A 15265-nucleotide genomic window follows, 5' to 3' on the forward strand; every position below is an offset into this window, starting at 1 on the left:
GCACAATCAGTCTCGAAATATTGACAAGCGATCCCTGCAGCATGTATCCGCTCCATGGCCCACAACAACGCTTCTAACTCCGAATGTAGGGGGAGGGACTCCGTGTTAGACACTTGGCCCCCACCAGCCCAATCTTTAATGCACATTGGTTTCTTTCCAAGAACCATCAATCTGACAACCAGATGAATAAATCTGGACATCTGAAGACGGAGATGGAGCTGACATGACCACCGTAAAAGAGAACGCCTATTCTCAGGCTAACTTATCACCCGAAGCTTGAGCAATTATATCATTCGCCTCGATCTCTAAACCTTAGAAAAACTCTTTAATTGATGGCCTTACAAATTACCCATAAAATCTATGGTAATTGAATAAGGCAGGATCCCCCTATTGAGAGGCACCCCTCCAGAAAACAAAATCCAAATTCGAGTAAACCGAATCATATGGAAAATCTTCTGACGAGAACAGAGTTGGAGATAAATTCCAAACTTCACATGAGCGAGGGCATTCAAAGAAAACATGATTAATAGTCTCAACCGCAGAGTCCTACTTTTTACACCAAATATCACATTGGATACCTCAGTGTGTCTATTTAATTTTATCTATAATTTTTACTTATTAAAAATATTTATTTTATATTATTTGTTAAACTTAATTTTATTTTAAAAACTCTAAACTCGCACATTGGACGGGTCCTAATCTAGTTTTTGAAATAAATTCTCATTTCAAAAAAATTACAAATAATATCATTAACTTTAATATTTTTTAATCAAAACTTCAAAATCAATTATAGGTAAGATTATCAAAACTTAAAATCAATTATTTATTTAACAACATATTACAGGGCAGGATAACAACATAAAATCAATCGTCTGTTATTGAATGTGAATATAACCCCGCTGCGGAGGTCGAAAAAAAAACCATCTATGATCATGAGGAGAGTCTCGTCGGAGCCGAAACTCTGATCGGATCATCTCTACCGTCGCTCTCCATGTCTCACCCACCTCCGCAGCGGCGCCGGTCAAAACCTTCAGTTTACCATATACACAGTCATGTACATATAAGCTTTCTCATCATCATCTTTTGAAATGATCACTTGGAGGAGCTTGTAAAAGGTGATGGCAACTGAAACAAGAGATCTGCTTCTTTCCATAAAACATCCAATACGACATTCGAAGTTGCTCTTTTTAAAAAAATATATATCAAAATCACTTAAAATTCAATAATCAAATCTTAACAAATTCTAAAATTCAAATCTCACCAAATGCTAAAATCACAAATTCAATAACCAAATCTCCTACAATTACACTCAAATCTCTCAATTTTTTAAAATATTAAAATCACATCAAATCTCCTAAAATATTTGTCGACTAATTAAAGAAAACATTATTTAACGAAAGATGAAACCTATGGAAAACTGGAGGAAACACCCTGTGATATCTTAGGGTTTATATAATAAAGATAGTGAGTAATGGTGTTTTGAGCCAAGAAAGTAAAAAAAGAAGATCAAAAGAAATGAATTTGAGATTACATCTTGGAGAGATGAAAGAAACATTTGATATGGAGAAAGCAGTGTGTAACCATGGTTTCTTCATGATGGCTCCAAACGTGTGGAACCCTTCATCAAAGTCACTACATCGACCGTTAACCCTTTCGGATTCTTCTTCCACGGATGTGACCATTTCTCATCCCTCCGGACTCTCAATTCTTGTAATCCAAGTCCACGGCATCAATAATGTTTCGAGAGTGGACGAATCACTCATCTTGCAACAAGTGGGGAGGATGCTGAGGTTGTCAGACAAGGACGAACGTGACATTGTTGAGTTTCAACAAGCCCATGAGGCCGCAAGGAAGAGTGGTTTCGGTAGGATTTTCCGCTCTCCGTCTCTCTTTGAAGATATGGTCAAATCTATTTTGTTGTGTAATTCCGATTGGGGTAAGACACTACTCATGGCTTCTCGTCTCTGCAAATTGCAATCAAAGCTAGCTGACGGCACAGTTAGGCCTCTTAGCGTATCAAAAAAGAGAAAACTAAACCCAAAACCCTGGAAGGCAGCTAATGGAAACTTCCCGAGTGCCAAGGAAATAGCAAGCCTTGATAAAGATGTGATAAATGAGCACTGTAAACTTGGATACAGAGCAAATCAAATAGTAAACTTAGCAAAGAAGGTTGAAAATGGTTCACTGAATCTTGAAAAGATGGAAATGGGAGAGATGGAAGTGGATGAAGTGGTTGGGAAACTGAAAAAGTTAAAGGGCTTTGGTCCTTTTGCTAGTGCTACAGTGCTTATGTGTATGGGTTATTACCATCTTGTTCCATCTGATACCGAAACCTTAAGACTCTTACGTGAGGTATATACTTAACTCCCTTTACATTTATCACTAATCTAATTTTAATTTGTGTCATTTAATGTTTGGAGGTGCATGAAAAGGAGGAGTGTTCGAAAGAAACGCTTGAGAAAGCAGCACAATCATTTTACGACCGATTCTCTCCATTCCAGTGCTTAGCCTACTGGTTAGTTTCTAGTCTTTTATATTTTTATTTCCTAAGCATAGTTTTTGAATCTTTTATATGGCTTCTCTTCTTGCAAATATATATATACATATATATATAGGTTTGACTTGATCCAAAACTATGAAACAAAACTTGGGAAGCTTAGCAAATTGAGTCCCAGTGACTACAACAGTGTTAGCGGATGCTGCCACATGAAGCAGCTTAAGGCAAACTGAATGATTATCTTACTTCTTCTATTGATTACATTATATTAAAGTTTTGTTTTGGGACTTTTTTTAATTATTATTCGTCTCTCTTGCATGGTGTGTTCGTTGAGGTTACCATCTTAATAAATTAAAAATCCATCATCTGTTTTCCAACCCAAGAAAGTTCTTTGGATTTCCTAATTAATCATATTATGCATGTTGGTTAATGTGATTTGATTCAGTCTAAATGACGTCACCGATACAAATTACTTTTGCTTTAAAAATTTGAAAAAAAAAAACAAACAGAGACGCAAAGCTTTGACATGGTCTACTACCCAAATTCTGTATCAAAAGTCTGCTTGTGTTGAATCATGAAGCAGCACTTTAAGCTCCTCTCCTGCATCTGCATACATCCCAAAACACGATCAAAAACAGAAAATCAGATCAGATCAGGTCTTCAAATGTTCATGCACACACAGTTTTTTGTACCTCTAACTCGGTAATCATTCTCATAAGATCATGGCATTGCTCCAGCATCAGTTTCTCCTGTGCAGCCACTTCCGCAAGTTGGGAGGCCAGTGGAACAATACCACCCTCCATCTGCTAATGAAAAGTTTTAGTTTATTACACTGGTTAGATACTATTGAATCTTGTCACACTTCTCCGCAGAGCCGCAAAAACTTACCGTGGGAGCATAACTATTTAAAGTTGAAATAATAGCATCAGTGACTGTTTCTGCGGTCTTAAACATAGTTACAGCTGATTCAATGTTCATCTGAAAACCGCAGGAGTTGTTGGAAAAGAAAAGAGACAATAAACAAACTTGTTTTGAGTTCAAAACATACCAGAGGAACATGATTTTGTATCTTGATTTACCTTTGCACCTTCTTTGAGGGGAAGCCTGGAAAGAACAGAATGCAGGGATTCTCTAGTCATAGACAGAGCTGAAATGTGTTCTCTTTCCATGTCCTCCCAAGCTTCAAGATGCTTAACCTGTTTCATATATATTGTATCAATCCGGTTTAAACTCGCTTACCCCTCATGGCTTGGAATTTAAAGTAAATGGAGTTGGATACGTACTTGAGAAAGCAGCACATAATTCAGCTTCATCTCCAGGTTTTTCTTCTGCAGTTTGATTCTCTCTTGCAGAAACAAATGTTTTAACTTGGTCAGAGCATCCCACGCACAGAGTAGCTGGTTCTGCAATGAAGAAAACCATGGAGTAGAGGTGATGATGACTGTATATTGCTGCATGGAGTAGAAAAACATTACCTTTTCTTGGGAGGCTACGCTATTGTTTGCAGCACAGGCTCTAGCATTGACAAACCTCCACTGAACCAACCGGTTATTCATAAGCTTCAGCTTATGAACAGATTCTGCGTCACATGTCTTTGGTTTTAGTGGTGAAGACTTGTTCTTGCTCCTAAAGAAATCGAAGCCAAGGTTGATTAGTTTACCCACGCCTTTGCCTCTCGGAGGCTTAAGTTTTGAACTTGGAACTGTCACTGCCTGAATGTCCAATGACCTTCCTGGTGAAAGCGCCCACTGAGACATGGAACTTCCGTACCTTGCCACTGAATTATTCCTCTTCATCCTATTCTCAATGCCCCTAAAGCTATTGGCTCTCTGCAAGTCTTCTTGTGACCTTGGTTTGGTCTCATTGTTGTTCCCTTTGCTTGGTCTAGCTGTTAAATCACGCAGATATTTAGAAGAGACCTTGATACCAGGTTTATGGTTCCGGGACGAACGGTTAGTACTAACACTTGAAGAATAGGATACATCGCTCAACTCTGAATCTGATTCATCGTTTAAGGACTCATATAGTAGAGAGCATGAGTTCGTCGTTGATGATGCTCTGTACAATGCACATCCATCAACGGAGAATCTGCCAGGGAGTATGACGCTGCCCTCATCATCGATCCGCGGTGAAGGCCTACGGTTTTCTTTTGTGTCAACTTCTATGCTACTTTGGTTAGGTAACCCGAGACAAACTTGTGTGCCAATTGACATCCTATCATGCTTTTTCATACCGTTGTTGTTCTGATCATCTCTCTTTGTAGATAAATTAGAAGTGGAGTTTCTGCGGTTGGGAGAAGAAGAAGACGCGGACGGAGAGGAGAGAAAACGTGAACTAACCTCGCGGGACTTTCCTCTTCTTGCTTTGAGTTGCTGTTCATGCTCACAGCCCTTCATTGTTACTCTGCTTCCTGAGTGAGAGAGAAGAACGCTTGTCAACTTTTTTGTTTTAAGAAGATACATAGAATCTTTTTGAACTTTCAAAAAAAAAAAAAAAAAAAAAAAAAGCAGGATTTTCGAAGTTGCGGCTCAATAGACGAGTTGGTTGCCAACATTATAGCAGTTGAAGTTTGAAGCAAAATAAAAATAAAATAATAATAATAGGAGTGAATAGCTGATGATGCTTCATTGAATTTGAATATCACATTCACAAGATACAGTAAGTGATGGTGCTAGAGCATACAAAACTCTTTTAGCAAGTGTGTCTCTCTGTAACCAAAAGTGGAAGAGTATATGTAGCTGACTAAGAAGAAGTGGAAGTAAAAAAAAACTAAAGACCCTAAGGAATCAATGAAAATTGCATTGTTGCATAAAAGGGTGACTGTAATCAACGTATTTCTCCCACAGTGGTTTGTACTTTTCTAAGCCGATCTTCAACCACGGCTTTAAGTTGCCATTGAAGTGAAGAACAGCTCCTTTCTCTATGACACGAGCATCGACATTGGTGTATCCTAATCCCAGGATATGCCAGGACGCGTCCAGTGCCTCTGTTAAGCCGTAAAAGGTGAGAAGCCCTGGAGGTAGTGTGCCAAGTTTCCATAGGGTGCGGTCCACATTCTTTTCTTGCCAGTAGTGGTATATGCCGGTCACATTTCTCTTCCTCCATTCAACTAAATCAAAGACGTTCATCCCAAACGCCCAGCCACACGCATCTGGATCAAAGTGAGAGCGGATGAGGGGATGGGAATAGTTCAAGTACTTGTGGTAGCGGTGGAAGGTCTCCATGCATGTCTCAACAGCCCCGTTGACATTTTTGTTTAAATCGATGGAAAAGAGAGCGGAAAGATCCTTCTGAACAACAACATCATCATCAAGAAAGACCACCTTCTTGAGCGCAGGGAACACTTGCGGGATGTAGAACCTAAGATGGTTGAGCATGGAAAGATACTTGGGGTTTCTGAACTTGATTGGCGTGCGGCCATCGTCGTTGTGCCCAGAGAAGTAGTAGCTCTGCGTATCAGAGTCTTGGAGCTGCTTGAGGACAGGGACATAGGAAGCATTGAGCCAAGAGAAATCCTCGAATTTCTGAACCTCCACGGTGACTCCTCTGAGGTTGTCCATGCTCATGGCGAACCAAGCCTTCATTGCAGCGTAGTTGATCTCGTTGGTGACAAGATGAAACACGACTTTCTCAGGGGACTTGGAATTGAGAGCAGTGGAGTTAACCACAACAGAGGTAGCAATGATGTTGTCAGAGAAGACACAGAAATGGTAGAGCGAGTTATCGGTGAGCTTGTTGGAATCATCAGCCTTGAGGCTTCTCTCCTTAGTCTGTAGGTTCTGAAACCATTCGGTAGTGAGACGAACACCAAGACAGTAGAGACTCTTGGGGACTTCCTCGGCAGCAATCTGTCCGTACTTGGAACTCTTGTCAGCAAGGGAACTCATCTGCTCTTCAAGAGACTGGATGGAGGCCTTGAGCCTCATAATCATGGTGGCACTATCGTAGTGAAGCAGCTGCTGGGCTTGGTATAAGAGAAGAGCCATGTCACGAATAGTAGGCTCGGACTCCAAGACAGTCAAGGGCCTTCTACTAGTGGCAGCAGAGGACAAGAGCAGCTGAGAGTTACGGATCTGAGCACTCAAGTCCCAAGCAAACTGAAGATTCTTACTTTCTTTAGCAATGACAACGAAGGCTTTAGCAAGAGCGATCTGGTCATTAACTTGACGAGCAACGGAAGTAGGACTCAACATTTCCTCAGTCATGTTCATACCCTCTACAAATTTGTCATTACGGTAGCGTCGCTGCCCCAGATTTTTTAACAAAAATCAAACAAAAGGAGAAATCCAAATTTGAGTCCGAATTGAATGAAATCCACAGAAACAAACAAACAAAAAAAAAAAAGAAAGAAGAGGGTGGTGGTACCTTGGGAATGGAGGGTCTGGGTTCAATATGACGAGCTTTGGAGACAAGGAGGAAGAAGAGCAAGAGGACAAAAGCAGAGAGTACCCACCAGACTACATTCGAGATCTTCCGACGGCCAGCTCTCCTGAAACTATCTCCTCGCCTCCTCATACTATTACACTACTACGCTCTATGTAAAACCCAGATAGATCTTATAAATCGAATGAAGAACTCCTATTCGGGATCTGGGGATTTTTTTCTTTTTTTCTTGGTCGAGAGAAGCTAACCAAAAAAAAAAATTAATTCCACCGACCGACCGACCGACCGACCGACCGACGACCATCTTCTTTCGCTTCGCTGCATAAAGACATATTTACCCTCCTTTTATTTTTGTTTAGTTTTTGGTGGTGAAAGAGAGAAAAGAAAGAGAAAGACCGTTCTTAAGAATTTTTGTGAGTTTTTTTGTGTCTTTTCTTGAAAGATCTCGTCTGTAGGGTGGAGATCTGTGGTTGGAATCATGGTAGGAGTTTGCTACGAGACTTTTTCGTGAGTTTAAATCCAGTTTTTATCATTCTCAAAGGTAAGTGCGGGACTTCTAAGCGAATTGATGGTTGATTTGTGTGGATTTTCGTTGTTAATTTCTTGTTTAATTTCGAAGAACCTAGACGGCGGCGAAGGCTTGTTCACCAGCGAAGCCAGAAGAAGGTGGAGACTGGCGACCTCCACCCTCTGGGGCACTATCCCAGCCTTTTTGCCGGCAGATTCAGAGTCCTCCTGCTCTTCTATGTTTCAATATGGACTGCGTTTTGCCTCTGGAGAACCCTCTCCTTCCTCGTCAACTAAGTTCTGCGTGGCGGAGACGAAGACGATGGCTAGTGATGAACCCTTCAGAGACGCGATTATCCTCCGTTATTGGACTCTCGCTTCAACGTCGTGTCACCTTTTGAGCTTGGCAGAACCAAAGCTGCTTCCATCAGAGAGGCTGAAGCTTCATGCTTTCTCTCCGGTTAGCCACTGCACAATTCATCTTCCCGAGCCATTCACAGCAGCCTCTGGATCTTTGTGGATGAATCTCATACCTGTTTTCAGCTTGCTAGCACCTCATGGTTTCCTGCCCAATTTCCAAACGCCCAGGTCCTTTCTATCTACCCTATTGTTGCCTATTAGACATTGCCTAGGTTCATTGGTTAATCTAGATGTTCGAAGACTGCATCTAAGACTCCGGTTACCTAGAATGTTTGGGATTTACATAGGCTATGCTAGAATCCTGGTTAATGCTCCCTTTGTGTCATTGTTTGCGACTTCTTACAACTGGAAAAAACAAGGTTTTCTCAACTATTTACCACTAGCATTTCCAGTTCTCAACCAAAACCCCTCAACCGAATCTTGATAGTAGTATCCCCAACCGATCTGACCAACCCTGAAGTTTATCGACTATTAGCAAACTGGCTACATGCTTTGTGTGGATTTCTTAATCTCTTTGGTAAAGGGCGCCATATGAGAGAGAACCCACCTATACTGTTACGGTTTGTCTTACATTTGTGGCTTGGTCCACCTCCTTTTTCCCTGGTATGGTGTGTTGATAAAGGTTTGCAGCTCTATGGTCTTGTGCCCTGGACCTCAATGTTCTCATCTGACGAAGCTAAGCAACCTGCTTTCAGCAAGTCATCCACCAACCGAACCCTATCTATGTCATCACCAACCCGATTTGTAACCCACCAAATCAGTCCAAAGGCTTTGTCTTTACACCTTAATCCGGTGAGACTCTTGGCTCTGTTTCTTTCTTCAACGTCGAAGTGTCCTATGACCAAGACTATTATGCCATTCGTTGACTCTCTTGAGGATGAGCAATCAAGTAACCGTGACCTCACATGTTTCAAGCTGCCTTTGTGTGCTTGTATCACAGCTCTCATGGATCTTTACTTGATGTTGTATGTTTTCATATCTTTGTTTAAGGCTTTGGGGAAAGCCATCCTTTGTACTCTTTTAAAACTTTGGGATTCTGCTCCCTATCTTGTATTAGTTTGATTTGAATGAATGAAGCCATGGTTTGACAAAAAAAAAAAAAAAAAAAAACTGTAGAAACATAGCCGAAATGAGAGTATAATGTACTATTTTGTAATTATCATCACAAATTTTTTCAAAAATATAACCAAAGAGTCAAAATAATAAAGAAAGAACAAAATTACTTACAATTTACATTTGGAATGGTGGCGACTATGACTTGCAGCTGAATATAGAACGATGTAAACGATGGTGAGAGGACACATTAGTCCTGAGCATTCGATTTAATCAGGTTATTCGGTTCGATATTGGTTTTTTTTAATTTCGGTTATCTAAAAATCTTGCTGAAATAACCCAAATTAAATTTCGATTCGGATTATTTGGTAGTCGGGTTAGTCGGGTCGGTTTTTGAGTTTTAAATCAATTCTGAATTGAACCGATATTTTTTCTATTTCGGTTAATATTAACCGAATTACAGCAAAATAATGTTAATGAGCTCAAAAAAAACAAATCTAATTACAAACTAATTAAAAACCCGATTAACAAAAATTTACAAAAAAACAAAATAACAGGCCCAACCCATTAACAATTAGGGTTTTCGATACATTGCTCATGGTGAGCAAGCGGCAGGAACGGCGATGCCAACCACGACGGCGGCGATTAACTTCCCTCTCTCTCTCTTCGAGATGAGAGATCCACTTGTTGGACTGGAAGGACTAGGTCATGCTTAGAGATGTTGTGGTGGGTAAAAAAACCCAGTCCGGCCCAAACTTGAAAAAAACCCGCCCAAAAAAAACCCGAATTCATAAAACCCGAATGGGTTTTAAGTCTTCTGGGTAAACCCGAACGGGCTTTTAGTTTTGTGGGTAAACTCATGGGTACCCGAATGTTTTTAGTGTTATGAGATGTAATTTGTATTTTGCATTATGTATTTTTGTGTGTTTTAGCTTTTTGGTACCAAATATGATTTATATTATGTATTTTATTTATTTTATGACAATTTTCAAAAATTTATAATCTTATATCATATAGATAAAGTATACCAAATACATTTAAGAGTTTTGTTAAGAGAGATAATATTTGTTTGTGTATTTGTTTGTATTGTTCTTTCACCAAATATGACTAAAGTCAAATTAAATCTTAAAGTCGTATGATACAATCATATTTTGCCACTTTGGGATTTTAGTTTTAGGGTTAACTAAAACTAAGTGTCGGCCAAAAAATAAAAACGACATCGTTTTGTCACATGTGATTTTTTATTTTTAAAATCTCGTGGGTACCCATAACCCAATAAGATAAACCCGAATGAGACTTTCCAATTTGGGTACCCAAACCATTTAAAGCCCACAAAAATTTAACACAAAAAGGCAGATTTTTGGGTTTCTTATTTTTTATGGGTCCCGGGTACCTATTGGGTTAAAACCCACTATTAACATCCCTAGTCATGCTATAGTCCAAAGGCGCAAACTATAGATCTACGAAAGAAAAAGAGAAGTACATCACAAACTGAATCAATAAATCACGAACTGAATCAATAAATGGCACAATAAGAGAGGGACAAGAAGAGATGCATACCTTGGGTTGGATGTGAGTCTTCTCGATATCCATTTGCGGTACAAGAAGAACAAAGAAGAAGGACTGAAACGATGGCTTCAAGTGGTAAGAAGAACGAAGACGAAGAAAGTAAAAGGAGGAAGAAGAAGAGGGTTTCTTTGTGAGGAGAAGCGGAAGACGGAAGAGATTAGAAAACATAGTTGCATTAAGAAAATAGGGTTTTGTCTTTTATATGGTGTTCCCTTTAACCGAGAAAACCAATCGGTTATCGTCTACCGAACCGATAACCGAACTCTAATTATAAATCCGCCGATTGGTTTATAACAGTAAATCGGTTCGGTACCAAAAACCGAAATCGTCGGTTTATTCGGTTCAGTTTAAACGGTTTTGGCCGATTGCCCAGGACTAGAACACATAATATGAACTTTGACCATCTTTTCCTTTGTACTTGACGATTTTTTATTATATATTTCTTCAACCAAAGACACATTGTTCCACGCTTTAAACACTAAACTTAAGTATCAAAAACTTAAATTAGATTTTTTTAACAATTAGTAAAAAGAAACAAAAAGATGGCCAAGTGCTATAAAAATAACTTCTATGAGTTCAGAATGTGTATTTGATTCTTATATTTATAGGAAAAGCATGTCACTTTCAGAATATGCTTCGAAAATCCTAATATATGCTTGATTGTTATAAATGTAAATGATACCAATATATTTTCCGAATAAAAATTTTCCATAAAGATTTGGTTAAGTAGCTATATTTTTGATGCTTTGAGTAATTAGTTAGTAAAAACAGAAAAAAAATTTAAATTTTCAAAGTAGGTAATTAGGTAAATATGAGGTTAACGTAATAGAAGAAGCAATCTAGGTAATATTGAAAGATATTTGTGATTTTAACTTAATGATTAGCATTTAATCGATTTTAAATATGGTTACTTTCAAAATCATATTATTCTCACAAAGATTTAGTGATTAAATATTTTTTAGGTGTTATCACAATTATAGTCAGTACTAAATATGCAGAAATTAGTCGGCTGGAAAAATTCTTATGTTGTTATTAAAATATATATATATATATATATATATATATATATTCAAAACTCATGAAATTAAGGGGGTGTATTCAACTTCACATTTTAAGTGATTTGTGTCGAATTTACAAATTTTATGTTATTCAATCATGAATTAAAAAAGTCTATTTAATCCACTGTTATTGAAGTGATGATTTAAAATTTTATTTTAAAATCTACTGTTATTCAAAACAGTTTGTGGAATGAAATTTTAATAAGTTTTAAAGATTCTGGAGGATTTGAGAGGATTTGTTTAGTTAAAAAATACAGAAATCAAAATCTCATGGTTTTAGGTGGGATTTGAAACAATTTTACCATAAATCATATCAACTTCCCACAAATCTATCAAAATTCCAAATTTACTAAATCCCATAAAATCCTCCAAAATCATGATTTAATACACCCCCATAAATTTAAAATAATCCTGAACTTGAGATAATTGCGGGATCAATATCTCAAATATTTGGTTATCAAGACAAACATTAATGTAGACGATTAAATCAATTAAATTACATATTCAAAATTTATGAAAACTGCAATATTTGTAATTTTAACAAACTTTGACACCAAATTTTTAAAAATTTATCTTATTATCACAATTGATGTTTTTATTAAAATTTATGGAAACTATTATATATAGTAGTTATTTTGATTTATCTTGTATTTAATTAATTTATTTACTTTAAAAAAAACAAAGAAAGTAAAAAGAATAAATAGGCCAACGAAAGGGGTAAAGAGATAAAACAAAAAAAAATTATGCGGAGGTTCTTAATTTAGAAAGACTAAACAAATGGGGAAGCAAATAAAACAAAAAAAATAATCTATAAACTTGACATCAACAAGAATCAAACTTGGTACCTTTGACATATGTACCCACTATACTTAACCACCAGACCATTTGTACTTTTCGCAACAGATGACAAAACTAATTTATCTTAAAGGGTTTGAGAGATAAGGAAAAAATTAGGAAAATGTAAGATCCGACACGGTAATCTGCGCGTTTACCCAGCTGCCAGAAAAACCTACCTCCATCTCCCAAGTATTCTGACTTCCAATCAGGTTCCTCCTCCAAACAGTAGCCACATGAGTTTTAAACCCAACACGGTGTTCCATGGCATCATTCTCTTCAACCCCATGCCTCCACTCTCTTTATTGGTGCATACTTTCTCCCAGCTGAATTTGGCTCCTCTGGCCGAATTTGGAGCTCCTTGCCAAAGACAAAACATTCTCTCAATCTCCTCAATGCAATTTCTAGGGAGCAAAAAGATGGATGTCCAGAAGGTAATAGTAGAGTAAATGACCGACTGTATGAGTTGTAACCTCCCTGCAAAGGATAAATGTCTGACCGGCCAGGCTGAGAATATGTTCCTAGTCCTATTTAGAGGAGGATGGTAGTTTTGTCTCCTTATTTTTCTAGAGGATAGAGGCACCCATACGTATTTCATAGGGAGTGAACCTTGAGTGAGTCCTAGTCAAAATGCTGATTATTCTGAAAATTTCCTCTATCCAAAAAAAATTGGTTTTCTCTCTATTAATCCACAAACCTGATTGAGCTTTAAATTCCTCAAGAATATCCAAAATTTCTTGGAGAGATTGCTCTGTCCCATCAAAGAAAATCAGTATAAATTAAGTTACTTATATCTAGTATCTTTGCTTCTAAAGGTGCATAAACATTAATTACTTCTTCTTTACAAAATCAAATTACAATCCTTTTCCCTTTTGTAGCATGTATGATGAGATATAAATTATGATTCTCAAAAAGTAAGTGAAAGATGAAACGGTATTTTAACATTGTATACGTCCACGATTCTTTCAAAAGCAAATTTTAAAGTATCATTTTTGTCAAAAGCTAGATAGTAGATATATTCAGGTCCGTTAACACGAGTACTTCGAAAATTTAGACTAACGCAGGTTGAACTACATACGTACATGTCCACATTATCATTAAATCGAAAAATTTCGTTAACTCATAAACTTTGAAATATTTATACATGTCTTACGTTCAAAATGCAGATTTATCACTACTTTTTTTTGTTATAATTGATCAGGTATTCAGGTTAATCATTCCTCGACACCAAAACAAGTGTTCACCCACGTTATAGGTTTTGATTGGTTGCATATCTTAACTCTGCAGTAATTTATCTGGGGGTTGGGATAGCCGGATAGGTAAAACGCGTGTCATCGACAAACCTTATACATGATTCAAAAGGCTAGCCATAATAACCTACATCCATCTCAACCGCCCAAAATTCACCTGCATCTATCTCGCAAAAGATCAACGGTGATTAATTCTTTGGTACGACACTTAAGAGTAGCAGTTCATTAATAACAAATCTCAAAGCATTCTTTTTGTTTTCTCTCCTTGAAGAAAGTACATGCAAAATCAATGGCTCCGAGTCCGAGGATCACAACAATCACCGGCCAAGACTACTCTATCGATTTCTAAAGGTGCATAAACATTACATATTCTCTATATTTAAATCAGATCCTTTTCTGGTCCTGTCCCTGTGATGGTATATGCCTATTTAGTGAGATATATCATATATATTGTCTTAAATTTCTATGAATCAACTAAGTTAAAAATAATGGCTCACGAGCCCGGCCCTTTCGTTATTTTGTTTTTTGGTAATTATATATATATAGGCCTTAAAACCCCTAATTATCGGCCCTTTCATGTTCTTCCGATAATTACTGTTTTAAGGCTTAAAAATCCACTTAAATGCTATACTGCCAATCAAGACTCAAGACTCAAGAGGCTCGGTTAAATAAAACGAAACCCAAAGGAGTTAAGACCTCTTCACTTCCACCAAAAAGCAAAACCACCGAAAACTCTTCATCTCCCTCAAAACTTGAAATGGAGAAGACGACTCAAGCGACTTCCCCCAAGGTATCGCCAATGGTTTATTTTATCATTTCATGAACATTCGTTTTGCAGACAGAATCTTATAATTTGGTCTTGTTTGTGTAGCGAAAACCATTGACGACGTTAATTGACTCATACGCTGTACAATGTGGAAAGTGTAAGAAACTGAGATATATAGAGACACAAGAAAAGTATGAGGAGACTCGAAGTAAATCACCAGAGACATGTTTTGAATGCAAGAGTTGTGAAGAACCTGGATTTGTGGTTGTGGACTGTGATTCCCCTGGTGTGCGTTGGTTTGTGGATCAGCATGGTATACCCAAAACCCCTCAAGGGTTGAAGAGGCTGTTGGTTGTCAGAGAAAACGGCGAGAGAGTGGATGTGTATTACGAATCTCTCCAACAAAAAAGACTAAGGAGTCTCACGGAAGTCGCTAAGTATATTAAAAGCAACGAACAATTCAAAGACGTAAAGATTCAAGACGTTTCCTTTGCCGCACCCAAACTCATGAGAAGACCAAAGTTTTAAGGATGCTGTTGATAACACAAGATCTCAATATGGGTTAAGGTTTATCATGTCTCTTTAGCTTTTTCTTCTTCTGCATATGATGAACAAACTTAAGCACTAGCCTTTTCTTTTTAATGTTTGTTATGAGTCTTAAGTTTTTTTTTTTGTTATCTATTTGCTCTTAAGGGATGGTTTATAGAGAATCAACTGTATCATTTTCTAAGGATGTGTTGATGCTAATGAAAGACTCAAAGATGGTAGTAGAAATCAAAATATACACCTAAACATCATTTTTTTGGTATAGAGTTGAGAAACAGAGATCAAAAATGCCATGAGGAAAAAAAAAATCAGGGAAATACTATTCACCCCAATTCGTTCATTTCATTTTTTCAACCAATCAAATTATGCCAACTAATAAAAA

The 15265-nt window shown here is 37.6% G+C and overlaps 4 protein-coding genes across 7 annotated transcripts; 2 read left to right on the forward strand and 2 right to left on the reverse strand.

Moving 5' to 3' along the window:
• The first annotated feature begins 1515 nt into the window (after window positions 1-1515).
• On the forward strand, window positions 1516-2730 carry LOC147950401 (uncharacterized). Its single transcript, XM_087509477.1, has 3 exons — window positions 1516-2352; window positions 2421-2515; window positions 2616-2730. Exons 1-3 carry the CDS (start codon window positions 1516-1518, stop codon window positions 2728-2730), a joined length of 1047 nt encoding a protein of 348 aa, XP_087365603.1.
• Window positions 2731-2866: 136 nt separating this feature from the next.
• Window positions 2867-4997, reverse strand: LOC104768013 (QWRF motif-containing protein 3-like). Of its 4 annotated transcripts, XM_087463061.1 has the most exons (7): window positions 4158-4970; window positions 3973-4076; window positions 3781-3900; window positions 3577-3693; window positions 3386-3475; window positions 3190-3300; window positions 2867-3103 (listed from the first exon to the last, which is right to left on the reverse strand). In XM_087463061.1, exons 1-7 carry the CDS (start codon window positions 4957-4959, stop codon window positions 3032-3034), a joined length of 1416 nt encoding a protein of 471 aa, XP_087319187.1. In that variant the 5' UTR covers window positions 4960-4970; the 3' UTR covers window positions 2867-3031. The 4 variants fall into 4 exon arrangements, with proteins under 4 accessions (XP_087319187.1, XP_087319183.1, XP_087319186.1 ...); XM_087463057.1 differs by having other exon boundaries at window positions 3973-4997; XM_087463060.1 differs by having other exon boundaries at window positions 3781-4076.
• Window positions 4998-5097: 100 nt separating this feature from the next.
• Window positions 5098-7333, reverse strand: LOC104768012 (putative galacturonosyltransferase 10). Its single transcript, XM_087463051.1, has 2 exons — window positions 6863-7333; window positions 5098-6741 (listed from the first exon to the last, which is right to left on the reverse strand). Exons 1-2 carry the CDS (start codon window positions 7010-7012, stop codon window positions 5284-5286), a joined length of 1608 nt encoding a protein of 535 aa, XP_087319177.1. The 5' UTR covers window positions 7013-7333; the 3' UTR covers window positions 5098-5283.
• A 6860-nt stretch (window positions 7334-14193) lies between these two features.
• LOC147950402 (methyl-CpG-binding domain-containing protein 3-like) lies at window positions 14194-14865 on the forward strand. The gene is made up of 2 exons (XM_087513234.1): window positions 14194-14361; window positions 14443-14865. Exons 1-2 carry the CDS (start codon window positions 14194-14196, stop codon window positions 14863-14865), a joined length of 591 nt encoding a protein of 196 aa, XP_087369360.1.
• The last annotated feature ends 400 nt before the right edge of the window (window positions 14866-15265 follow it).

Source organism: Camelina sativa, chromosome 1 (genome assembly GCF_030686135.1).
Source record: "Camelina sativa cultivar CO46 ecotype springtype chromosome 1, ASM3068613v1".
Classification (NCBI taxonomy): domain Eukaryota; kingdom Viridiplantae; phylum Streptophyta; class Magnoliopsida; order Brassicales; family Brassicaceae; genus Camelina; species Camelina sativa.